Source organism: Oryctolagus cuniculus, chromosome 2, assembly GCF_051225735.1.
Source record: "Oryctolagus cuniculus isolate XC-2025 breed Fujian yellow rabbit chromosome 2, ASM5122573v1, whole genome shotgun sequence".
Taxonomy (NCBI): domain Eukaryota; kingdom Metazoa; phylum Chordata; class Mammalia; order Lagomorpha; family Leporidae; genus Oryctolagus; species Oryctolagus cuniculus.
Window position 1 is genome coordinate 197,686,515 of NC_142868.1, and position 25,225 is coordinate 197,711,739.

At 53.7% G+C, this 25,225-nt stretch overlaps 2 protein-coding genes across 7 annotated transcripts in view; one reads left to right on the top strand and one right to left on the bottom strand.

Annotated features, from left to right (window-relative positions):
* The window catches only part of CPSF3 (cleavage and polyadenylation specific factor 3), a 41,178-nt gene extending 25,427 nt beyond the window's left edge, over positions 1 to 15,751 (bottom strand). For all 4 annotated transcript variants that reach the window (XR_016229565.1, XR_016229564.1, XR_016229563.1 and 1 more), the window contains exons 1-8: positions 15,574 to 15,751; positions 11,429 to 11,492; positions 8,936 to 9,033; positions 7,178 to 7,306; positions 5,823 to 6,000; positions 3,605 to 3,694; positions 2,004 to 2,154; positions 548 to 723 (exon numbers count right to left, since the gene is read on the bottom strand). Coding sequence is in view for 1 of the 4 variants with exons in the window: in XM_002722482.6 (XP_002722528.1) it covers positions 548 to 723; positions 2,004 to 2,154; positions 3,605 to 3,694; positions 5,823 to 6,000; positions 7,178 to 7,306; positions 8,936 to 9,033; positions 11,429 to 11,492; positions 15,574 to 15,623 (936 nt within the window). In the remaining 3 variants the exon portion in view is untranslated. The remainder of the gene's footprint in view (positions 1 to 547; positions 724 to 2,003; positions 2,155 to 3,604; positions 3,695 to 5,822; positions 6,001 to 7,177; positions 7,307 to 8,935; positions 9,034 to 11,428; positions 11,493 to 15,573) is intronic.
* A 111-nt stretch (positions 15,752 to 15,862) lies between these two features.
* Positions 15,863 to 25,225, top strand: ITGB1BP1 (integrin subunit beta 1 binding protein 1). 3 transcript variants are annotated; one of them, XM_017338412.4, is made up of 7 exons: positions 15,863 to 15,998; positions 19,637 to 19,740; positions 21,095 to 21,173; positions 22,317 to 22,453; positions 23,924 to 24,016; positions 24,390 to 24,539; positions 24,973 to 25,225. In XM_017338412.4, exons 2-7 carry the CDS (start codon positions 19,669 to 19,671, stop codon positions 25,042 to 25,044), a joined length of 603 nt encoding a protein of 200 aa, XP_017193901.1. In that variant the 5' UTR covers positions 15,863 to 15,998; positions 19,637 to 19,668; the 3' UTR covers positions 25,045 to 25,225. The 3 variants fall into 3 exon arrangements, with proteins under 3 accessions (XP_017193901.1, XP_089182953.1, XP_051689318.1); XM_051833358.3 differs by having other exon boundaries at positions 15,875 to 17,386; XM_089326827.1 differs by lacking the exon at positions 24,973 to 25,225 and having other exon boundaries at positions 23,928 to 24,016; positions 24,390 to 24,540.

Here is a 25,225-nt window from a genome sequence, read left to right on the forward strand (position 1 = left end):
AGAGACAGAGAGAAAGGTCTTCCTTTTGCCGTTGGTTCACCCTCCAATGGCCACCGCAGCCGGCGCACCGCGCCGATCCGATGGCAGGAGCCAGGTACTTATCCTGGTCTCCCACGGGGTGCAGGGCCCAAGGACTTGGGCCATCCTCCACTGCACTCCTGGCCACAGCAGAGAGCTGGCCTGGAAGAGAGGCAACCGGGACAGAATCTGGCGCCCCGACCGCAACTAGAACCCGGTGTGCCGGCGCCACAAGGCGGAGGATTAGCCTAGTGAGCCACAGCGCCGGCTACTTAGTAGAAGTTTTAACCAAGTACTTAGCAATGGTAAAGACTGAGGCCACAGGGAGACCTGGGACCAGGGCCACATCTGCTCATACAAAGAACGAACGCCAGTCGCTGGGATTCTGATTTCGGGCAGAGAAATGCCACCTGCCAGAAAAGAGCCCTGCTTTCCCCGGCGGAAGTCAGCCACAGCCAACGGCAGGCACCCCACCAAGGGCGGTCTGCATGTCCCCGCTCCTGTCCTTCGTCCTTCCACGAGCACTCACCTTGAGGTTACTGATGTGTTTGAAGACAAAGGGGTTGTTGATGTTGATCTGTTTGCGGATCTTGTCGTTCATGGCGTTCACGTACGTCTGGTACACGGCCATGCACTTCTTGGCCAGGGATGAGGCGTAGTATATGGGAATGTCATGCAGCTCTGGGTGATTCTGCCAGTACTCATCTGGAGAGGTTTCACAAGAAACACAAACTGTGTTATGCTGCATAAATAGCTCATATAAAAAATGATGCACATGATTAAGTTTCTAAAATTCAGAAAACCAAGAAGTGAATTAAAGCACTCAACTATGTTTAAGAGAGTTACAAAAAATTAGTTGGATCCTTACCAACTTAAACTCACAAATCCAAAAGTTATTTCTAAATACTAATATACCACCCCCAAAAATCCTGTGATTGTAGAACAAGGGGTGGAGGCTTTTAAAAATGACAGGGGTGGGGGCTGGCACTGTGGCATAGTGGGTAGAGCTGCTACCTGCAGTGCCAGTATCCCATATGGGCGCCAGTTCGAGTCCTGGCTGCTCCACTTCTGATCCAACCCTTTACTATGGCCTGGGAATGCAGTAGAAGATGGCCCAAGTGCTTGGGCCCCTGCACCCATGTGGGAGACCTGGAGGAGGCTCCTGGCTCCTGATCAGCGCACCTCTGGCAATTGCGGCCAGTTGGGCAGTGAACCAGTAGTTGGAAGATCTCTCTCTCTCTTTTTCTGCCTCTGCTTCTCTCTCTGTGTAACATTGACTTTCAAGTAAATAAATAAATCTTAAAAAAAAAAAAAAAAAAAAAAAAAGACTGGGGTGGGGGCCCCTGGTGCTGTGGTGCAGTGGGCTAAGCCCCGGTCTGCAGTGCTGGTATCCGCATGGGTGCCAGTTTGAGTCATGGCTGTTCCGCTTCAGATCCAGCTCTCTGCTAACGCGCCTAGGAGAGCAGCTGAGGATGGCCCAAGCCCTGGGCCCCTGTACCCACGTGGGAGACCTTGAGGGAGCTCCTGGATCCCAGCTTCAGCCTGGCATAGCCCTGGCTGTTGGGGCCATTTGGCGAATGAACTGGTAGATGATCTCTCTCTGCCCCTCCTTCTGTCTTTCTAACGTTGCCTTTCAAACGAATAAATAAATCTTAAAAATTGCTCTGATTCCAATCCAGCTTCCTGCTCATGTGCCTGGGAAGGCGGCAGAAGATACCCAAGTACGTGGGCCTCTGCCACCCATGTGAGAGACCAGGATAGAGTTTCTGCTGGTCAGAGAATTCACACCATTTAAGGCTTCCAGGGCTGACGGCACAGAATGGTATGCCAGCTTCTGCTCCCAAGGGCAGTGCCCAGGGTTGCTGGTTCGCTGGATTCTTATTAGGAAGTGAAGCTCAGAAAGGCGGCGCGACGCAGCCAAGGCTCTGTCATCATCTTGCTAGAACGGTGCAGGTTTTGAGAAGCTCCCAAAGGAAGAGGCACACCTAGAATCAGGAGGAGCTCCTGAGCCCTCCCGAGAGCGAAGACGGGAATGAGACCGCGGCCTCCTCTGTTCACGATGTCGTGGACAGTGTTACAGAATCTTGCTTCTCGCTCTTCACGCTTCTCGTGGATATGGGTCCCGTAAGTCGATTCCTACATAACACACGAAAAACGTGACACCAAGACCAGTGATGCCCAGAGAGTCACAAAGGGAAACGTCAGCGAGACGCTGAGGCAAACAAAGTGATTCACTTCTCAGTTAACATGCCATTTGCTTGAGCACATAGTATTACAGGATTAATCAGAAAGAACCGCAAGTAAGAACAGCAGAATTCAGTTCCGAGTGATAAGAAATTCTCAAAAAACGGGATCAGGAAATAGTCCAAATATGTACAGAAATGTTTCTTTTTCCCTCCAGACACTTTTGGTGTCTTTAAAAAAGTCTTCAGGGGCTGGCATTATGGCACAGTGGGTTGGGGCCCCATCCTGCAGCACCAGCATCCAGGTGGCTACAGCTGGAGTCCCTGCTGCTCCTGGGAAAGCAGAGAATGGCCAGCCCCTAGGGCCCCTGAACCCACGTGGGAGACCTGGAGGAAGCTCCCGGCTTCAAGTCGGTGTAGCTCTGGCCATTGTGGCCACTTGGGGAGTGGACCAGTGGATGGAAGACCTGTCTGTCTGTACTTCTCTCTGTAATTTTTCAAATAATTAAAATTAAAATAAAAATACATCTTAAAAATTTTTTAGCCGTTCTGCTTCCCACTGAGGTCCCACTGTAGTCCACCGAGCAGCAGCACAGCACACCCTGGGAGCTTGCCCACGTGCAGAATCCCAGAGGGAATCACCGGGGAGTCACAGCACTCAGCACCGGGGACGCCTGCTCCACACTACCAGCACCCTGAAAATGACCACTGTTCCTGAGGGCGGAGAGTAAGTCTTCCGTCGGACCAAGGTCAGCTTCTACACGGCACACCGTGCACTGAGTCCAATCCAACCCGCCAGGAGTGTGTTGCTTAAGGACAGCAACCGGCACTGGCACGCCCACGCGGGCAGCTGAGGGATGCTGGGGCGGGACGGGGCTCTGCCACCCTGAGCCAAATGCTCCAAAGGCCCCAGAGGGCGCCTCGGGTCCCTGACCAACACACAGTTATTGATTTGCCCCTTAAGGAGCTTCAGTGCACAGTTCATTCTTCTTGTTCTCCTGGGACTCGCAACCCAGCAGGTAGGTGGGACAGCAACATGAACAATGTGACAAGGGAAGCAGGCGTCCAAGGGCCGAGAGGCAGAGGGGCCCCAGCGTTTCTGAACAACCCTCATGACGGTGGTGCACAGCTGGGCTCTCCCTGGCACAGAAATACCCAGCAGCCAGGCGCAGCACTCCCGGGTTAAACAGGCTGGCCAGAGGCAGCGGGTGGTTCTGACTTAGACGCAGGTGAACACACTTCACAGAAGAGTGGCGCTCAACTACAAAGAAAATCCTGCAAAACCAAATTTTTACCCAGAAACAGCAGATAAATTAAAACCTGAAAGAGTATAATGAATATGAGATAATTTTTGACCTTTAGAAAACAGTTTGAGCATACTACTACAACATAGTATTACTTACAATGATAAGAATATCCGGTTTAATATTGGGAATTTCAGCTGCCATTAAGTGTCTATCTTCTTGTCTTGAGAAGTCACCTGTGTACAAGAGCTGTGAAAAATATAAAGCCAAAAGTGAGGATTTGGGGAAGGCTTCATTTTGCTAGTGAACACAGTAATCCCACGAGAACCCAAAGTGAAGCTAAATTAAATAACAACAGCCTACAACCAACGACATCTACATGCAACGCTCATGTCTAGTTCAAAATGTGTAACGTAAGGTAAGTCACCAACCCATCTAGTTTCAACCACTGGATCTAATTAATGACAACAATGGATTCCCAGAATCACCCCACGAGATAACGAATACGTTAGCAAATATGGGGAGTGCTCTTGAACTTCTCAGAGAAGGGCTTGCTGGTGAGGACAGGAATCCCTCCGGTCCCTGGGAGCACCGTCTAAAACGGAAGAAGCGACCACAGGAACCCACGCATTGAATTCCAAACGGGAAGCAGACTGCACTCTCACTGTTTCCTGCCTCACTTCTGCACCCTTGGGCAATCTGCAGGAGTATGTGGGTTAGTGATATATTACATAATTCAATGTGCTGAAGTTTCAAACACTGGTATGTGAGCAGATCTAAAAAATTATAGTATCACACGAGCACACTGGTTCTCATCTTGGTTACAATCCAGAATCGCCCAGAAAACTTAAACAGGAAGAAGTCAGGGGCCAATGGCCTGCGATGCCAGTGTCCCATTTGGGCACCAGTTCAAGACCCGGGTGCTTTACTTCTGATCCAGCTCCCTGCTGAGGCCTGGGAAAGGCAGTGGAAGATGGCCCAAGTGTTTCGGCCCTTGCGGTCCCTGTGGGAAATCCAGACGAAGCTCCTGGCTCTGGCCTGGCCTAACCCTGGCCGTTGTGGCCATCTGGGGAATGAATCAGCAGATGAAAGATCTCTCTCTCTTCCCTCCCCCTCCCCCGGTCTCTGTTACTCTTTCAAAATAAAGAAGTCCTAAAAAAAAAAAAAAAATGAGAGAGAAAAGGCAAAGTCCTCACCGGCAGATTCAATTCAGGGAGCATTTGGAAAAGCGCCCTAAGTGATTCTAACGCGCAGCCAGGATTCAGAACTGCGGCTCTAGAGGCCAGAAATCTCTCAGTCCCCCAGGGTTTGCACAAGTTCGTCCCACCTTCCTTTTTTTTTTTTTTTTTTTTGACAGGTAGAGTTATAAACAGAGAGACAGAGAGAAAGGTCTTCCTTCTGTTGGTTCACCCCCCAAATGGCTGCCACGGCTGGAGCTGCCCCGATCTGAAGCCAGGAGCCAGGAGCTTCCTCCTGGTCTCCCATGCGGGTGCAGGGCCCAAGCACTTGGGCCATCCTCCACTGCACTCCTGGGCCACAGCAGGGAGCTGGACTGGAAGAGGAGCAGCTGGGAGTAGAACCTGGAGCCCATATGGGATGCCGGCTCTGCAGGCAGAGGATTAACCAAGTGAGCCACGGCGCCAGCCCCCTCATCCCGCCTTCTATCACACTTGCCAATCGAGGACGGCTGCAAAGATCTTTCTAACTTTTCCCTCAAGTGCTGCAGCCCAGCCTGCTCGGGGCTTGTCAGTGAGACCTGGGACATCAAGTGAACATGAATACCAAATCACGTGCCACATCTGGACGGACACAGACACAGAGAAAGCTCTGTAACCAGTTCCTTAATAGGCACTGAAAAGCAGCTGCAGCTGCCCTCAGTATCTGGGCAGACTGGTTCCCGGACCCTCCAGGGTACCAAAAGCTGCTGTTGCTGTTCACGTCTCACACAGGCAGAATGACCTCTAGATAAACTATAGTGCCAAACACACCGTAAATACCTGCCACGCTGTAGTTTTTAGGGAATAATGAAATAAAATGCACATGTTCAGTACATATGCCATTTCCCCCTGAACATTTTCCATCTGCAGTTGGCTGAACCCATGGGGGCAAACGCACGGAAACACAGGGCTGGCTCTAATCCTACAGCGTGGGGCAGAACCTATGCTCTGACTTGCTTATTTTACTCTTTTCTCAGTTTTGCTACAAAATCTATCATAATGAAGGTAGGAATCATGGTAGCTAAAAGCCTCAAGTACTGACTTTATGCCACGTTTCAGTGTCTTGACACTTGGCAAGCATCACGGAATTGTTTTGAAGGCTCCTGTGATAAAGCTCTGACTGGGGCTCTCCCAGGGGAACAGGGCCTTAGCTGCAGTACCTTCACACCCGCGATCTCGATCATGAACATGGCGGCTCCCAGCACGTGGCCTGCGTGGTAACACCAAAACTTGATTCCTGCCACTTCCTTCACTTCATGAAAGTTGATAGTTTCAATTTTGTCCATGCTTTCTTCCAAGTCTGTCTCTGTATACAGCATGTCATCTGCTGATATGTTACTAAATTTTAAATATGCCAACAAAAATAATTAGGGTAATATTTTTAGTAAGTCTACATATTCAAAGAAATTGTGGATGAATTATGTCTTAAAATATATTATACGGATTATGCTACTTACACACTGTCAGGTATTTTACATATTATTTTTTAGTTTGTTATTATAATAAAAATATTTAGGTTAAGTAGCTATAAAACTTGATTTTAGGCAAAGTGCACAGTAAGTTAAAGCACCCTTCATTTCAAGTAAAACACAGTAAACGAAGGCAAAGTTCTCTGTGGGATGGCATTTCTCAAGCTTTTCTCCTGCCACAACATTCTTGAGAGAGAGCACACTCACGGGCAGGGAACCGGGCAGTCTCCCACTGGACTGTGAGAGAGTCCCCAGAGCTTAGCGTATGTTGTCCTCTGAAAATGATGCTGAATTACCCCTGCAAGAGGGCCTAACGGCTGAGGGCCGGGCTCGGGAGGCAGAGGGTCTGAGCTCGGATCTCAGTTCTGCACTAGCTGTGACGCTTGCTGGGCCTGCATTTCATCACCTGTAAAGTGGGATTTATAACAGAACCTGTATCTTGAGTTCTTATGACACATAAATGAGGTAAGCTAAGACCTGAGGCCGGGGCCTGACATGGGGTACGGATTATTTTAATGTCAACTGGTGTTAATATCATAAAGATAACTTTTCCACTTCTTTGTATTTACATATGAAGAATAACAAATAGTATTTCAGCTACCTCTCAGGACATACACATTAAATGACAAACTTTTGAAGGTTAATGATTTGTGTTGTAGATATCACAAAAATGCTCCAAACTTCCCAACAGAGCAATGAATCTTTCTCTTACAACCGGTAAGAACCTCCTCAGGGAAATTTTCATTTAAAATGTCATTTTTATTAAATAAACCAAAATAAGAATTCAGTATATACTACTGCATAAGGTACCTGGTCTCAAATTTTTATGAAATCCTATTTATGGAGCATCTTTATCAAAGCTTATAACTCACTTAGGATAAAACAAAGATTTAGAAAGATGTAACACTATAGAGAGATCGAGGGCAGGACGGTGTTAGATACCCAACAGAAATTCAGTCACTTGCTACTGAATGGACAGACAGTGCCTCACTTCAAAACACAAAACCTCACATGAACCACATGCAAAGAGTCCAAGGGTAACTTACCTAACTTTCACATAATCCGAGAGAAGCCATCTGTAAATAGCTTTCGTTGCATGCGTCATAAATGTTCTTCCTTTGAAACTTGTCTTCTGTAGAAACCAGGGCAAAGCTCCACAGTGATCCAAATGGAAACTTAAAAAGAAACAAAGAGAACGTGTTCTTATTAAAATATTACCTATCAGATGCCACAAACAATGAAACCGTCACTCTACAGAATACCACTGCTCGTTGCTTGCTGTACCAGAAAAGTTCTGCGTAACAATTAGATCTTGACACTTTCAGAAATCCAAGAGTAGATTTGTGCAGAGGTAAGGAATAATGCATATTATTCAGGGTAGGAAAAAATTTCTAAGACAGTTAAGAAATATTTTTAATTAAAAAAATTTTGGAGCCGGTACTGTGGTATAGCGGGTAAAGCCAGCACCTGCTGTGCTGGTTCGAGTCCTGGTTGTTCCACTTCTGATCCAGCTCTCTGTCATGGCCTGGGAAAGCAGCAGAAGATGGCCCAAATCCTTGGGCCCCTGCACCCATGTTGAAGGCCTGGAAGAAGCTCCTGGATCCTGACTTCAGATCAGCCCAGCTCTGGCTGTTGTGTCCACCTGGGGAGTGAACCAGCGGTGGAAGATCTCTCTTCCCTCTCTCTCTGCCTCTGGCTCTCTGTAACTCTTTCAAATAAATAAATCTTTTAAAAAATAGCTATAAAATTTTTATTTATTTTCATTTTATTTGAAAGGCAGAGAGACAGAGACAGATGGAGAGATCTTCCATGCACTAGTACACTCTCAAAATGCCCACAGCAGCCAGGACTGGAGGCCCCAACCCGGCGCCCAGAACTCAATATGGGTCTCCCATGTTGGTGGCAGGAACCCAACTACTTGAGCCATCACTGCTGACATTTAGGGAGTGAACCAGCCAAAGAAAGATCTGTTTGCCTATCTCTGTCTTTCTTTCAAATAAATTAAATATATATCCTTTTTAAAAGATAAGTTTATTTTGGTGCCAAAACATCTGAAATCCATGCATACTTGCAGCAAAAAGTCTACCAGTGAATAATTAGAGGGAAGACCATACCCAAATCTACTCCTGGCAGCCAGTTAAGCAGTCACTGTGGTGGACTGAAGTCACAACATGTTGCTGTTTATAATGAAGCTTTACAGAAGAATGTGGTAAGACGGCGACCCAAGGAGACACTGGCAAAGGGCTTTCTCAGTCTCACGCTTACGATCATTCCAGGTCTGCAGCGGCTCCTTCCCACTTACAGGACCGCCAGAGGAGTGCGGTAAACAAGCAAGCTCTTCACAGTAACCTCTGGCCTGTGGCCACAATATGCAGTGCTACCTGGGACTTGCACATTTGCTATATGCTATCTGGTAGGAAACGCTTTAAAAAATAAAAATCTCGTCAAGAATGACCTTGGTAATAAAAGTCCTTGAAAAAGAGTTGTCTTTCCTATTTTTTTAAAAGTTTATTTCAAAAGGCAGTTACACAGAGAGATCTTCTATCTGCTGGTTCACTCCCCAAATGGCTGCAACAGCCGGGCCTTGGCTGGGATGAGACCAGGAGCTTCATCCAGGTCTCCCACAGGGGTGGCAGGGGCCCAAGTAGCTAAGCCATGATTCACTGCTTCACTGAGCACATTAGCAGGGAGGAGGATGAGAAGTGGAGCAGTCAGGACTTGAACCGGTGTCCATATGGGATGTCATATGGGAAACCATGCCTCAAGGCCAGCCCCCACGGGGTCAACATAAAGGAAAAACTTACTGACTAATTAGTAGGAGATCAATCTCAGCGGGGTCTATTAAGTCGATGTAGGGAAGAGCATCCATTCCTTCCAGGCCAGGGTGGATCCCGCAGTCCAGCTATGAGAGAGAAAATCACAACCTCCTGCACAACTTATCAACATTCACTCAGCAAACAGACAACAGCTGCAACCAGTCAGCACCTTTGTACTAAATATCAGCACCCGGACCTTAATTCTTACTGAATGTGGTAAACACGCCCTAACAAGTCACATTTCACAAATTTGAAATACGGCCCACACGCAGGCTCCCAGCATGCGGACCACACAGAATCGGTCCAGTACTTCTGGCAGTCACTCAAACAGTCCATGAGCTCTTTGTCAAGAATCTTATCAGCTGTAGGGCATTTCCATACTCACTATAACACAACCTCTAACGACTGGGAGAAGACAATACTTAGAAATGGGAAACCTCCCTGGTTAGGGTGACCTGTTTACTTTTTGAACGTCACTATTTTTTGTCTTTTTAAAGCACTTGGGCCACCCTCTGCTGCTCTCTGAAGCACATTAACAAACAGCTGGATCGGAAACGGAGCAGCAGGGATTCAAACTGGCACCCATACTGGATGCTGGCTCGCAGGCCGTAGCTTAGCTCACTGTGCCACAGTGCTGGCCCTAAAGTAAGTGACTGCCGACAGGTGAAGAGGAATCCAAGGACACGAGCCACTGAAGGGCTCTTCAGTGAGCACCTTAGAAGGCATCTCTACTACTCCCTCTGCCTTCAGGCAAGGAAGCAGGCGCAGAGAGAGAGGGACCAGCACGTTAGCACCCGGGCTCCCAGGCCAGGGCTCCGTCACCACAGCAGGATGGCACGGCCGGGGCTCCAGATGCATTTGCAGTGATCAGTCCCTTGGGGTCTTTCCTTGACGGTGTGGCAGGGGCTTGAGCAAGCTCTCCAGAGTGGAAGAGGGGCTTTGATGAAACAACAGCTCAGCAGATCTAGCTGACAAACTCACAATCTTAGAACACGGAGACACTTCACAAAGTTTATAGAAAAATGGAATGAAGGGGAGGGCACTGTGGTGTAGCAGGTTAAACCACGCCTGCAGTGCCAGCATCCCATATGGCGCTGGTTCAAGCCCCGGTGGTTGCACCTCCGATCCGGCTCCCTGCTAATGTGCTTGGGAAAGCAGTGGAGGATGGCCCAAGTGCTTGGGCCTCTGCACCCACATGGGAGACCTGGATGAAGCTCCTGGTTTCGCTCTGGCCCAGCCCTGGCCAGTGCAGCCATTCAGGAAGTAAGACAGCGGATGGAGGATCTCTCTCGTCTCTCCCACTCTCTCTATCTGTAATTCTGCCTTCCAAATAAATAAATGTCTTTGAAAAAATGGAATTAAAAGGCAAGTTTATTTTGGTGTAAAAATTTAAAATCAATGTATAATTCTATCATATCGTCCCTGAACTTTTTGAAAGACCTTAAATAAACGATTTCAAAATTTTTGCACCAAAACAAGTTTATCTTTTTAAACAATTTTTAAAATCTATTTATTTCTACTTATTTGAAAGGCAGAGAGATCGAGACAAGACAGAGAGACCTCCCCTGCTGGTTTACTGTTCAAATACCCACAATAGCCAGGGCTGGGCCAGGCCAAAGTCAGGAACCCAGAACCCAATCTGGTCCCTCAAATGGGTGAGCCATCACCTGCCGCTTCCTGGGGCGTGCACGAGCAGGAAGCTGGAACTGGAAGCGGAGCTGGGACTTGAACCCAGATTCTTCGATATAGGACACAGGCGTCCCAAGCAGCATCTTAACTGCAAGACCCTTTCTCTGTCTTTCCCTTGCACTGTCTCCACCTCTCAAATACATAAATAAAATTTAAAAAGATATTCTCGTCCAGCGCCACGGCCCACTTGGTTAATCTTCCACCTGCGGTGCCGGCACCCTGGGTTCTAGTCCCGGTTGGGGCACCGGTTCTGTCCCGGTTGCTCCTCTTCCAGGCCAGCTCTCTGCTGTGGCCCGGGAGTGCAGTGGAGGATGGCCCAAGTGCTTGGGCCCTGCACCCGCATGGGAGACCAGGAGGAAGCACCTGGTTCCTGGCTTCAGATCAGCAAAGCGCGCCGGCCATAGTGGCCATTTGGGGGATGAACCAACAGAAGGAAGACCTTTCTCTCTGTCTCTCTCTCTCACTGTCTAACTAAGTGGAAGCATGTATTAGTTCTTCACATTAGTATTTCGCAGCAGGGGTAGGGACCATTTATCTGCCAGGGGCCGTCGGACAGTTATAGCATTTGCAGGCCACAAGATCATTAAGTTAAAAACTAGCCTGCTCTAGATTTATTGAATTTTGAGTCACATGTGCAGTTACCTTGGCAGGCCCAGACCAAATGATTTCACAGGCCTTATACGGCCCGTGGCTGGACATTCCCCACCCCTGTTCCTCAGCATAGTACTGTAAGGAAAAGACCTAACACTCAACACAGACAGAGCCAAACTGCTGGAGGGAAATAGTAATTACCATTATTTTTCTTCCTTTGAACTCCAGAATAATACATGATCTTCCTACTTCCTGCCCAGCTCCACTGTAAAAGGGGAAAGATAAAAAAGATTACACAACAATCAAGACCGAGCCCAAGAGATTCCAACTTTTTTACAACCTAGAAGTGCATCCCGTTTGATGACAGCACTCACTCAAAATTTTTGAGGCAGAGAGAGTCCTACAAAATGACAAAGTGGGGCAAAACACATCAGTGAGAGAAGAGATGGAGAGAGAAGGTGGTGCAAGACCCGGAAGCTTCTGCCTGTCGGCACTAAGGCCGTGGTTACGCAGATGTGTAACCCCTTCAGCAATAACAGTCCCAGTGTGAAGCCCTAAGCACGTCAACATTCCTTGACCTTCTGCAGGATCGTAACAGGCCTGCAGCACAGAGCTCAATTCAAGGCTTACTCAGTACTCCGTAGTTCCAGTCCCTTTCTCACGCTCCGCTATCTCAGTGCACTGAGCTAACTTTAGCTCCTCCCTAAGTCATGAAACAGCATGGTTCCCAAATGCCACAAGACGCACTCTAAGCTAAGCCTCACCTGCTTTTCAAGTCCCTCCCCTCCTTTGAGGCCCTTCCCAGCCCCGGCAGCTCACAACTCACTCACGCCACATGACACGGCCTCGCTTTGCCAAGCCCTGCCTCAAGCGCTCAGAATATACGACTGTCTCATCCGCGGACGCTGATCTCACGTTGCTGGATTCTTCTAGCAGATGGCTGAGGAGGTACCGAACCCCAAACCAGCAGCGCGCCCGCACGGGAGCTCCCGGGAGTCCCTGCCTTCCACTTTCCACCAGGCCGTGCTGTGGCTCCCAGCGCCCCGCTCAGTCCGCTTCTACTTTCTCCGGCAGCGGTCCCGGCTCTCTCCTCTCCCGCATCTCCCGGCCCTTTCTCTTCTGCTGCAACCACAGAGCTCATGGGCGTTTGCTCAACGGCACTCAACCACCAGCCCACATCTGTCTCCTGCCAGCCCTGCAACAGGCTCGGGCCCCTCCTCCGGGTGGCTCCACGCAGCACACTGCCCCCTCCTCCAGGTACTGAACACTGCCGTGTTCCCGCCGTCCGCTCTTCACCTGTGAATTCAAACTTTCTAGTCGTTCTCACTCCCAGATTGTCTCCTTCAGCTCCCATTTCACGGTTTCCCAAGAGCCGTGTACACTGCACTCCTTCCCTTCCATTCGCTCCAGCCTGGCCTTCACCAGCCACTCCTGTGGAAACGCCCTGCTGCCAACGCGAGCAGCCCTGACCGTCACCCAGTCGCCTGCCCCTTCTTCAACTATTCACTCACTCATTCGAGAGAGCTTCCACCTGCTGGTTCACGCCCCCCACAGCCACACAGCCAGGGTGGGACCAGGCCGCAATTTAGGGGCAAGGAGTTCCATGGCGGGGGGAGGCAAACGTCGGCCCCCCGCTCCTTCCTCGAGCACTCTCCCTTGTTTCTTGGGCTCCACGCTCCCACCCTTTCTGGCTCGGGTGCTGTCTTGTCCTACTATCCCCCTGCCCTTACATGGCGGAACTTCAAAGATCCTGCCCCGTCCTCTTCTCAGCCTTCAACCTCACATACTAAGGTGCTGACTTGCAAGGCTGTGTTTGTGGCCTTGACAGCATAAACACGCCTGACACTGAAGCATCTCCGCTGGGGTATCTGCCAGGCACTTCACAAAGTGCCCCATCAGCTTCCAGTACAGCCCTTGCACCTCTTTCTTCCCAGAATGCTCTCCCCTCAGATACTGACACACTGACTCCTTTGTATCATACAGGCTCTCAGGTCAAATGTCATCTTCTTGGGCCCTTGGGCCACGCTGTAGCCTAGCAGATAAAGCTGCTGCCTGAGGCGCCGGCATTCCATAAGGCAGCCGGTTTGAGTCCCGGCTGCTCCAATTCTGACCCAGCTCTCTGCTAATGCACCTGGGAAAGCAGCAGAGGCAGCCCAAGTGCTTGGGCCCCTGCACCCATGTGGGAGACCCTGAGGAAGCTCTTGGCTTCAGCCTGGTCCTGCCCTAGCCAATGTGGCCATTTGGGGAATGAGCTAGTGGATGAAGGATCTCTCCTGTCTCTCCCTCTCTGTCTGTTAACTCTATAAATAAATATATAAATACATAAATCTTAAAAATTCACCTTCTCCAAGGCTTCCCCTTAATTACATCTTTTTTAAATTTATTTTTTTATTTGGAAGGCAGAATTACAGAGAGAGAGAGACAGATCTTCCATCCACTGGTTCATTCCCCAGATGGCTGCAACAGGCGTAGCTGGGCCAGGTCAAAACCAGGAGCCAGGAGCTTCCTTCAGGTCTCCCACGTGGGTACAGGGCCCCAAGCACTTGGGCTGCCTCTGCTGCTTTCCCAGGTGCATTAACAGAGAGCTGGATCAGAAGTGGAGCAGGAGGGACTTGAACCGGCGCTCATGTGGGATGCCGGCGCACTTGCTACACCAGAGCACCAGCCCCCATTACCTCCTCTCACTTGTTCTTCACAGCAAATCACAACCCAGCAACCTGGTATGGTAACACAGGCTCTGGATGGCTTGTTCCTCCTAAAATAAGCTTCAAAGGAAACTACTGCTGTCACCTCCACAGTACCTGATGTACTAAGTCTAAGAAACAGTACATAGCAACTCCCGCATTATGAGCATTCAGACCTTACGCTCATTCACCTACGAGCCCATTCACGCGAAATGTCCAGAACGGATCGTCCAGAGGGAACCAGCTCGCGGGGCCGAACAGCCTGGGGGGAAGGAGTGACTGCGAGTGGAGCGAGGAGAGCGTCCAGGAGTTAGTGGTGACAGGTACAGAACGCGGACGCCCACTAAATGCCTGCGTTCTACCGCATGTGAATACGGTATCAGCAAAGCTGCTGCAAAACCACCCCACTCCCAAACTCACTCTCCACCTGCTGCATCTGACACTCTGGACCGACAGCCCGGCCCAGACGTGGGCGTCCACCCAGGCACAGCTCAGCCGCCACACAGCCCCGGACTTCACTGCCCCGCTCTCCACCCACGTGCACCCGGGCTGCAGGCCCCCCCACTCGCCACGCTCTCGTCACCCGGCAGGGCTCCCCACAACTGACACCTGAGGCCCAGACACCTCCCTCTGGGCCACCCCCCCGGCACTCGGGGCCGCGCGAGCCCGGGCTCTTCACCAGCTGAGGACGACCTCCATCTTTCCTGCTCACGCCAGAGACGCCTTCAGGGAGACCCGCTGTCCTATCCTAGCAAGGGTGGGGCAGGGAGCACGCTCCAGCGCCGCCCCCAAAGGGCCCCCACCTCTCCCAGCGTTTCCCGCTTTGCACTGCAGTTCGCTCCTGAAGGGCCAACTCCACGAACTCAGTCCTCCGTCTGATGTGCACCCCCAGCCCGGTGCTGTGCTAGGTACTTGCCCGGTCTTCCCTGAACGCACACCTGGGTTACGAACGTCCCCGCAGGCGCTCAGTGAACCCCTACAGGACGCGGAGCAGACACCACGCGTGTGCTACTATCACCCAGCAACAGCGTCTGCGGGGGCTGGCACGGCGGTGCGGTGGGTCAGCCCTGTCCGGGACCCCCGCACACCTATGAGCACAGCTCCACTGCCAACCCAGCTCCCTGCTAGTGCACCTGGGAAGCAGCAGAGATGGTCCGCGTGCTTGGGCCCTGCACCCACGCGGGAGACCCGGACGGAGCTCCAGGCTTCCGGCCAGCAGATGGAAGCTCGCTCCCTAAATCTTCCGGATAGTCTCTGTGGGTCCACACTGCTCTTCCACATAGCCCCACATTTATACTCAGCTCTACTCCTCTATTTGTCCTCGGGGGCCAGCCCAGGCGAGAGATCGGTCTCCGACGGACAGCCACGGGCCGAGGGCGTGCGCTCCGCTCTCTCCTCCCCGCCGCGGGCTGCGCTCCCGCACGCCCCTCTCCCGCTCCGGCCTCGCATCTCCGCACCGTCAGGCCCCGGGGGCCATCGGCGCCAGGGGCGGCTCCTCCCCGCGCCGCCGCAGCCTCAGCCCGCGCGAAAGCGCCCAGGGGCCTGCACGCCGCCTCCCCTGAGACGGGAGACGGGGCGAAACCCCGTCAGCGCGGGAGGCCCGCCCGGGCCGGGGCTGCGGGCAGCGGGGCCCCCAGGACCCCTCGCCCGCTGGTCCCTTACAGGGGTCGGATCAGCAGCTGGTCGCTCTCCTCAGCAGGAATCGCAGACATCCTGGGAGGCTGAGGGAGGAGCGAGGCTGAGCAAGCGGGCGCCCGAGTTCTTCCGAACTGGAAACACAGCTCCCGAGACCTGAAGAAGGAAGAACCCGGGCCAGTAAAGGCACAACTTCCGGTTCTCTGGCGCTCTCGGAGTGAGGCTCCGCCCCGACTTCCGGTCCGAGAACCCGGCCCGCGAGGTTCCTCGCGACGCGCGGTCCGGGAGGCCGGGGCGGGTCCTCAGGACTGCGCCTGCGCGAGGCCGAGGAGGCGCGCCCCGGCGGACGCGGTGAGGAGGCTTGGAAAAGCCGGCGCCGGAATTAGAACTGGAGTAACCTCGGACTCGCCGCGGAGGGCCGGCGTCCCTGGGGCCAGGCCCGCGGCCGCGAGGTGAGGGCCCCGCGCGTCGCCTCAGGCGGGGCCGAGATGGCGGGCGCCGGAGCGGAACGCGGCCCCGAGGGCGGCGCCGGCGAGCGGGGAGCATGGGTGGGGCCGAGGCGGCGGCCGCGCTGGCTCCCAGGGTAGCCCCGCGGGCGAGCAAGGCGAGGCGCGGGGCCCCCGCGTTCCGTCCTCCCCGCGCCCCTGGGGCCGGGCCGGGGTCGTCGTCTGCGCAGGCGCACGGTGCGGGGCCCCGGCAGGTGTGCGGCCCGCTCGGCCCCCAGCCTGGCGCCCCCGGAGCGCGCGACGCTCTGCCATGGGGTCTGTGGTGCCAAGGCCTCGGGGGTGGGGGGGTGGCCTCCCGCGGAAGTCCTCGGCTCGGTTTGCAGGGCTCTGCCAGGCTGTGCCTGGGAAGGGGGAACCTCTGGGGTCGGGTGGTCCCGGGGTGAGGGCGGGCACCCCCGCTGTGGCCCCTTGGCTCAGCCTGGGGGGTCGGGGGCCAGTCGCAGAAGAGAAGCAGCCTGCGATTCGTCCCGAGAGGTGGGAGGTAGCCAGGTGACTCCAGGTGGAGGCATGCGGGGGGTGGGGGGCTTAGCACACCTGGGCTAGGTGCGCGCTCCGGGGCGGGGGTGAAGAGGGCTCCCGTGCCCTTGGACGGGCGTCTCCAGCTGTGAGGTTGTAGTGGAGCGGGGGCATCAGATGGGAGGCTGAGGTGTGACGGGTGATTCAGGACAAGGTCCCCACGCGAGAACTGCCCTCCGCCTGCCGTGGCTGCCTGCGCCCTCCCAGGAGGGGAGCAGGTCCTGAAAGGACAGCGACCTGGCCACGACGCGGGCCGCCTCCGAGAGCTCCCGGGGAGCCCGGGTTCTGGGTGCTCTGTGGGCTGCGGGGGCCGGGGGCAGCCAGGCCTCGGTGTGGGCAAAACCACACTTTCCTGGGGTGAAGTGGAGGAGGAGGGGGCGCCGATGCGGGGGAGGACGCTGTGTTGCGCGGTGTGGTGGACCTCGTTTGGCGCATGAATAAGGCAAGAGCGATTTGCATGCAGCAAAGCAGGTATCGAAGACTTACCAAGTGCCGTTTCCCCCGAGCTCCCGGCCTGACGATGTAAAGAGGCTTAAGGCTCCCCGGCCCTGGAGCCGCTCTCGGGGTTCTGCAGGGTCGGGGAGATGCCTTAGGGAGCCACGGGCGGTGCAATCGAGCGTTAGCTGTGGACTGCGCTCGGCGGCCTTGTGCACGTAGCTGGGCTCTCCCACACTTCGAGGCCTTCCGGATTGCGCACCTGTGGATCCGGCCCGTCCAGGACAACACATTGCACCTGCTCGGAATGTGTGTAGACTCTCCCCCTGGTGTTCCGGGTGACCACGCATTATTCAGGCGGCGTCCACAGGGTACTGGCTATGGTAAGCAGTCCACACACAGGAGGATGTGTGTAGCGTCTTTACAGATTCTACGCATTTTACGGAAGGGACGTGAGGATGCGGATTTCGGTGTTCTTTGGTGGGGAGGTTCTCCTGGACCCATCACCAAGGATCCTGAGGGGACAGACCTTGAACCCGACGTGTTCACTGTGGTAGCCCCGCGGCCCTGCCTCGGCGCAGGAGGCTGGAGTGCTGTGCTGGGCCTCCCCGGCTGTGTGCAGTGCTGGGAATGAGGCCCTGCCGCCTCCTGTCTTGCTGAGAAGTACCCCTGAGTGATGGGCAGTGCTGCTGTCTGCAGCAGTACCTGCTAACCAGGCTCCCTCTCTTTACTCTTATCCTGGGCCATGAGTGCCCTACCTGGCGGCCAGAGCCATGTTTAAAAAAAAAAAAACAACTGTTGTGATTTCACTACCTTTTTTTTTTTAATTATTTATTTATTTGAAAGTCAGAGTTACACAGAGAGAGGAGAGACAGAGAGAGAGGTCTTCTGTCTGCTGGTTCACTCCCCAATTGGCCGCAGTGGCCCGACCTGCACCGACCCGAAGCCAGGAGCCAGGAGCTTCCTCCAGGTCTCCCATGTGGGTGCAGGGGCCCAAGGACTTGGGCCATCCTCCACTGCTCTTCCAGGCCATAGAGAGCTGGATCGGAGGTGGAGCAGCCGGGTCTCGTCCTGACACCTGTATGGGATGCTGGCACTCCAGGCCAGGGTGTTAACCCGCTGCGCCACAGCACCAGCCCCTGTCCATGAATCCTCTCGACAGGCAGGCCCCAGATCCCTCCTCTGTAAAATACAGATTATAACGTACCTCAGAGCTCCCAGCAGAGTTGATGACACATATTAGGCTTTATTTAAAATGTTTTTAAAGACTTTTTATTTTTCTTTATTTGAAAGAGCTACAGAGAGAGGGAGAGAGAGAGAGAGGGAGATATGTTGCATCCGCTGGTTCACTCCCCAAATGGCCACAATGGCTGGAGCTGAGCCTATCTGAAGTCAGGAACCAGGAGCTTCTTCCAGATCTCCCACAGGGGTGCAGGGGCCTAACGACTTGGGCCATCTTCCTCTGCTTTCCCAGGCCACAGCAGAGAGCTGGATTGGAAGTGGAGCAGCTGGGACTTGAACCGGCGGCCATATGGGATGCCGGCACTGCAGGTGGTGGCTTTACCTGCTATACCATAGTGCCAACCCTGACATAGTAGGCTTTTATACAGTTCCATGGAGCTAATGAGAGAGTAGAGTCCCAGAATTGCTGGGAGGATATAATGAAACAGTCCATAGAAGTTCTGGTAGGTACTTCAGTTCTGTAGTACCTGTGGGTCCATTTTCCACATGTAACATCTGTGCTCTGAATTGATCACGCATGCATCTCATTAGGTATATCTAACACAGACTGGGAAGGTCATCTCTACCTGGTTTTTTTATTTTTTATTTTTTAATATTTATTTGAAAGGCAGAGTTACAGAGAGGCAGATGCAGAGAAAGAGAGAGAGAGAGAGGTCTTCCATCCACTGGTTCACTCCCCAAATGCCATCAATGAGTGGAGCTGAGCCAATCCGAAGCCAGGAGCCAGGAGATTCTTCCAGGTCTCCCGCACGGGTGCAGGGGCCCAAGCATTTGGGCCATCTTCCACTGCTTTCCCAGGCCATAGCAGAGAGCTGGATCGGAAGTGGAGCAGCTAGGCCTCAAACCGGCACCCACATGGGATGCCGGCATTGCAGGCCAGAGGCTTCACCTGGTACCCCACAGCGCCGGCCCCTCCACCTGGTTTTACCTGAGCGGGAGAGGTGAGGGGCTAGCATCTGGGGATGCTTGCATGTCAGCTTTTACTTACAGGTATTTCAAGACTTGCAGGAGAACGCCTGTTTCTGAGAGCTATGTTCTGTTCGTTGCCCTACCAGTACGAAACCTGAACCGCAGACAGACCCTGCGGTCAGTCCTGAGTGGGTTAAAGAGAAGTAAGGAAGTTGAATCTTCTCGAGGACTGGATGGCCTATATCTCTGACTTAGGAGAGAAGAGCTCGTCACACCTGATGTAGGACAAGGCGCCCCCTGCCTGTTTTGAGTGGGAGTTTGCGCTCTGATGGGAAGGGAGAGTGGAGAAGCGGTGTGCGAGGGGCCGGCGTTTGAAGCGAGGGAAGCCGTCGCGGGCTGCAGATCACGGGCTCCTGTTCTGCGGGAAGGCCCGGCGTGGCGTGGCGTGCCGTGCCGTGCCATGACCAACACTGTTCTTGCAGGGGAGCGGCTCCGGACCACGCCATGCTGAAGAATGTTCCGGAAAGGCAAAAAACGGCACAGCAGCAGCAGTTCCCAAAGCAGTGAGATCAGTACCAAGAGCAAGGTAGGGGCTGGGCTTTGGAGCACAGTCCCAAAGCAGCGGGAACTTGGTTTCTTCCAGAGGCTGCTATATAGGGCCGCTAACCTCAGCCTTCTGACCGGTTGTGCTGATTTCCGGGAGCCAGTCAGGACCCCCTCGGCTGCCTCCCAGCCTGGGGGTGGGTGACGTGGCCTGAGGTCTCGTCTGCTGGAGCAGAAACCAGGAGGGGGCGACTGCACGCCCGGTGCTGCAGAGCGGGGCGGGAACCCAGACTTCTTGTTGCTGGGAGGACCAGGACCACCTCACGGATGCCCTGAGATGCCGCTTCCCTGGCCATGGGTGCTGGACGCACCTGCAGACCCAGTTGGGACACCCAAGTGAGAGTGGGCAGAGGGGACCCAGTGGGAGGCGTTTAGCTTCAAGGTGCTGGGGAGCGCGTGGTTTCTTAGCCAAGTGGCGACTGTCGGCCAGGTGCCTCAGGAGGGCACGAGCCCTGGTTTTAAGACTCCGACTCCCTTTCTGCTCTCCTGCTCGGGTCGCTGGGACCTGCGTTGAGCTGTTGCTGGAACCCCCCACCCTGCCGCCCCCTGCAGGCCTAGGCGTGCGCCCAGCATCTGCATGCACAGGGCCCAAGTCCACTTGCTGAGAAAGGGAAGGCCTGGTGGTTTCTGCACTCACCTTTGATGCACTTAGTTCTAAGAAAAGCTGAGTCTACTGCTAAAGGCAGTTTTGAGTGGAGCTCTCACAGGAGGGGATTTCAGCACCGTGAGAGCGCAGTTCTGTAGAACAGCCTGTACTGCACACAGTGTGACTCCTCGCGCTCTGTCTGACGGCTTTGTCGGCTTCTCATAGCCGCTCGTGTGGGCGGGGCCTCCCAGGCTCTGCCTTGGCCGCTGTATTCCTGCGGCCGCCGAGCAACCCCCTCGTGACATCAGTAGCTGGAGCGGTCCCAGCCGCCCGGGTGAGCACTTAGGGGACCCGCATTTCCTAGACAGGCCATGGGGCTGCGCCTCCATTCATCAGGCCAAGGTTCCACTCCCCGCCTGGCTCTGCCCGCGGTTCGTTCTGGAGAAAGGCAGGTGTATATTTTCACACTTGATAGAAACAGCATCTGGAAGTGGCGGCTCGGCTTGGACCGAGCACTTTGGCGCCACAGGTATGCAGCGTCGTGTTACTGTGGGACGAACGATTGGAACTGTGTGTCTTTCTGTTTGTTTGCTATAGACTTTGTCTTTGCTGCACCTCAGTAACTGATCGGATTGTGTATGTGTTGGCTCAGTGATAATAAATAAGTAATTTGGGCGTGTTTGGTAGAGAATGTTAGAAAAGGCAGGGTTTCTTACAATGTGAGGTTTCTAATTTGTCTCTTATCCCTCAGTCTGTGGATTCCAGCCTTGGGGGCCTTTCTCGGTCCAGCACTGTGGCCAGCCTCGACACAGACTCCACCAAGAGCTCGGGTACGTCGCAGCTGGGGTCATCTCTCTGTCTCGTGTTCAGCTGGGGTCGCCTGTAGCACACTAAGCTCTTCTGCGTTTGCCGTGTCTTCCGTTCCTCTGCCCCTTATGCCGAGTTTAGAAATGGACCAAGATTTGGGGGGATGCGTGTTGGGGTGTGGTGGGAAAGCCGGTGCCTTGGAGGTTGGCTCGGGCACACGTGGGTCCCAACGCCAGACCGTTTGAAAGCTTCACATGAAGACAGCGTAGAAGGTTCAGATGGCTTTTTAAGAAATGGGGGAGGGGTTGGGAGGGAGCAGGACAGACGTCCTGGCGATGGAGGAGCCACCCGTCCCCGGGTCCCCGGGTCCCCTGAGACGCGCTAGCTCCGGAGCACAGCTGATGGCTGCGTCTGGCAGAGACTGCACACACAAAAGGCGGCTTCGCCCACGGCCCCCAGTGAGTTAGTGGCCAGCTGGAAACACAGTGTTCGTTTTCTTGTGCGCAGTCTTGCTTTTCCCTGCGGGAGCGCAGGCCAGGTGACCTGTAAGAGCACGTGCAGCGTGAAGTCCATCACTGCTTCCAGGTCCCTTTGAAACAGGGAAGACGTGCAGCTCCTCACACCCTAAAGTAACCGTGTGGATCTCCTGATGTGGCCGAGAGCACCGAGTGTGCAGCTCCCGGTTCTTCAGCCTGGCTCTGTCGCGTCACGACTTCCTGCGTGGCCTTGTTCCATCCCTCGTAAAAAGAAAGAAATCGCCTGGTCTTTCCGGGCTGACTGAGTAGCACAGGAAGAGCAGGCTTCCTGAGTCAGGAAGAAACCAAAAAGAATGAAATCATGAGGCTTATAAAGGCACTCAATCACTTTTCAATGTGTTCGTCTGTTTTTCCTGTTTGTTTTGAAACCAAGTTAATTCACATTGATGTATTCCGTTTTCGAGGCCTTTACCTGCACTTAGTGTACCCTGAGGCACGAGGGATGAGGTTGGTGAAACTGCAAGTTCTTTCCTATCATATGAAACAAAATGGGCATCTTGCAAGTTGTAATTGAAAGCTATATTTTAATGACAATTTTTTTTTTTTTTATTTGGGAAGGGGCCAAGGGTACTCTGTAATGCAGAGATTTCTTCTGAAGTCTTGACAGTATCATGTTTCTTTCACCTTTAGGACAGAGCAACAGTAATCTAGACACCTGTGCAGAATTTCGAATCAAATATGTTGGTGCCATTGAAAAGCTGAAATTCTCTGAGGGGAAAAGCCTCGAGGGACCCCTAGACCTGATAAACTACATAGATGTTGCCCAGGTAAGAACAATTCAGTTTATGCCTCTGGTTCTGAGGTCCTAGAGAGGACACTCACGGCTGTGGGGACGATGCCTATGCCCCAGGCCCCGCATGGCCGTCTTCAGTGTCGTGCTGGAGCCACCCGTCACTGTCACCCATCCCGAGGGTGGTCTGGAGTCACTCGGGAACTCACACCGTTCCTTCCTTGCAACGTGGCACTTTGACTTCTTTCTGAAAGGCAGACAGAGAGACAGAGCGTGCTTGTTCTTTCTCCAGATGCCCGTAACAACCGGGGCTGGGCCAGGCGGGAGGCCGGACTCAGTCCAGCTCTCGCCATGGGTAGCAGGCACCCAGCTGCCTCCCGGGAAGCTGGGGTCAGGTACCAAACCCAGGCATTCTGATGCGGATGAAGACTTCTTGGCCACCAGGCCAACGCCCGCCCCCCTTCCTACGTTTATGAGGCTGAGCCCCGATGGTGGTCACTGCTCCCGCTCACCCAGGTTCTCCTGTCCAAACAGGCAGAACCGCACCCGATCGCACCGAACTAGTTCCGTCTGCTAACACTCCGACTCACTGTGCTGTCGCCATAACCTATCTCTTAGCTTGCTCCCAAGGAGAATTGAGGCGAGATACAAAATAGTCAAAAATAGTCAGCCCTTGCATCCACAGGTTTGACCAACCCTGGGTTTGTGTTTGCACTGAACGTGCACTTTTTCCCTCACCACAACTACACAGTGTAGCACAACAGCTATTTACATGGGCTAGCACTGCGTTAGGTGACTTCACGTCCACGAGAGGGTGTGTCATTTCCATGCAATATTAAACCATTTTGTGCAAGGGACTGGCACAGCCCTGGGCTTTGGTATCCAGGGATGTCCTGGAGCCAGAACATCTAGGTGAAAAAATGAAAAAGAAGTCACAATGAAAATGAAGGTAAGTCAGAGGTGTGAGGTTGGTAGCTAAGACTGTGTCCAGGGCGTACCCTTGCCTGCATGGGGAGGTGACCCCCCGGTGAATCGCTTCCAGGAGCCGCCAGCCACTCCCCTAGCCCTGCAGGCACCCAGACACGAAGGCGCAGGGCCAGAGCTCATTTACTGTTTCCACAAGACTTCACTAATGCAGGGCCGGCCTGCCTGCCTGCCTTGCTAATTCACTCGAGAGAAGTATTGTCAGTCAGATCAGCCAGGTAATTCGCTAGGGAAAACCGGGCATTATCTGCTGTTTTGTTCCTGAATAGCTCAAATACTCCTGTTTCTGGGTTTGGTGCTGACGCCGACGAGGCCAGTGTAACATGTTTCTGGGTTTGGTGCTGACGCCGACGAGGCCAGTGTAACATGTTTCTGGGTTTGGTGCTGACGCCGACGAGGCCAGTGTAACATGTTTCTGGGTTTGGTGCTGACGCCGACGAGGCCAGTGTAACATGTTTCTGGGTTTGGTGCTGACAACGAGGCCAGTGTAACATGCTTCATGTCATTCATTTGTGCTTTGAAGCAAGATGGAAAGCTGCCTTTTGTTCCCCTGGAGGAAGACTTCATTATGGGAGTCTCCAAGTACGGAATCAAAGTGTCCACGTCAGATCAGTATGTGAGTAACTGTACGGGGCACGATCTCTGGGGCAAGGTGTCTCGGGAACTGGGGAGTTCGCACTGTCAGCAGGGCGGCTGGTGTGCAGGGTTCCCAACAGCCAGCCTTAAACGTGACCGATTTCTTAGGGTGAACAAGGGCTTCACTTTCTGCCTCCCAGATGAGGGCAGCCCCTCCACAGATGGCTCCTAGCGCCCCGGCTTTCAGAGCACCCGTTAGCCTGGGATCTGGGCAGGGAGGCAGATGCCCCCGGGGTGACGGCACCTAAGCCCAGCTGTGGGCAGCCTCACGGCGCGCTCCCGCGGGGAGGCGGGGAGGCACGGCGGCACGGCGGCACGGCCGCACGGCCTCTGATGGCCGCGCGTTGCTGCAGGACGTCCTGCACAGGCACGCCCTGTACCTGATCATCCGCATGGTGTGCTACGACGACGGCCTGGGCGCCGGGAGGAGCCTGCTGGCCCTGAAGACCACGGATGCAAGCAACGAAGAGTTCAGCCTGTGGGTCTATCAGTGCAACAGCCTGGTGAGGCTTCCGTTAACACTGTCCGTTACGTGTCAATCCCGGCTCGGAGGCCCCAGTCCAGCCGCGCTGTGCACTTAGCGCAGCTGTGAATGATTTCGGTTGGGCCCAACACTGGCACCCACCTGTGCCTGGACCTGAGGCACCAGGGCAGACACAGCAGGTGGGGACCTGCGGGTGGCCGGGCTCCCTGTTCCGGACGGCATTCTCCCTGCCCGGGGGCCGTGCAGTTCCCGTGTGCTGATGGTCTTTGCTCTTCTCGGGGAGCAGAGAGGGCCCAGGTGCAAGCGACTCACAGGGTGGGACCCCCACGGGCACACAGGCTGCTGCGCTGGTTTGGGAGACGTGCAAGGGTCAGGTTAGTGTTTCGCCGGTCAGCTTAGGTTCAGGGTGAGACTGACGAACGCTGCTCTTACTGTCTCTCTCACGAACGCAGGAACAAGCACAAGCCATCTGCAAAGTTTTATCCACTGCTTTTGACTCTGTGCTCACATCCGAGAAACCTTGAATGCTACCGCAGTGGCAGTCGACTTCATCTGAAGGTCAAGCTGTTTCCTACAAGTGGTTTCCAGCCTGCAGTGCTGAGCCGTCGCGGACAGATGAAGGAGTCCTTGGTCCTGCATTTCCTGAAGAGTGCAATGTAGAATGCTGATCATTCCCTTTTGTATTAAAATGTCTTGTACCCGGCA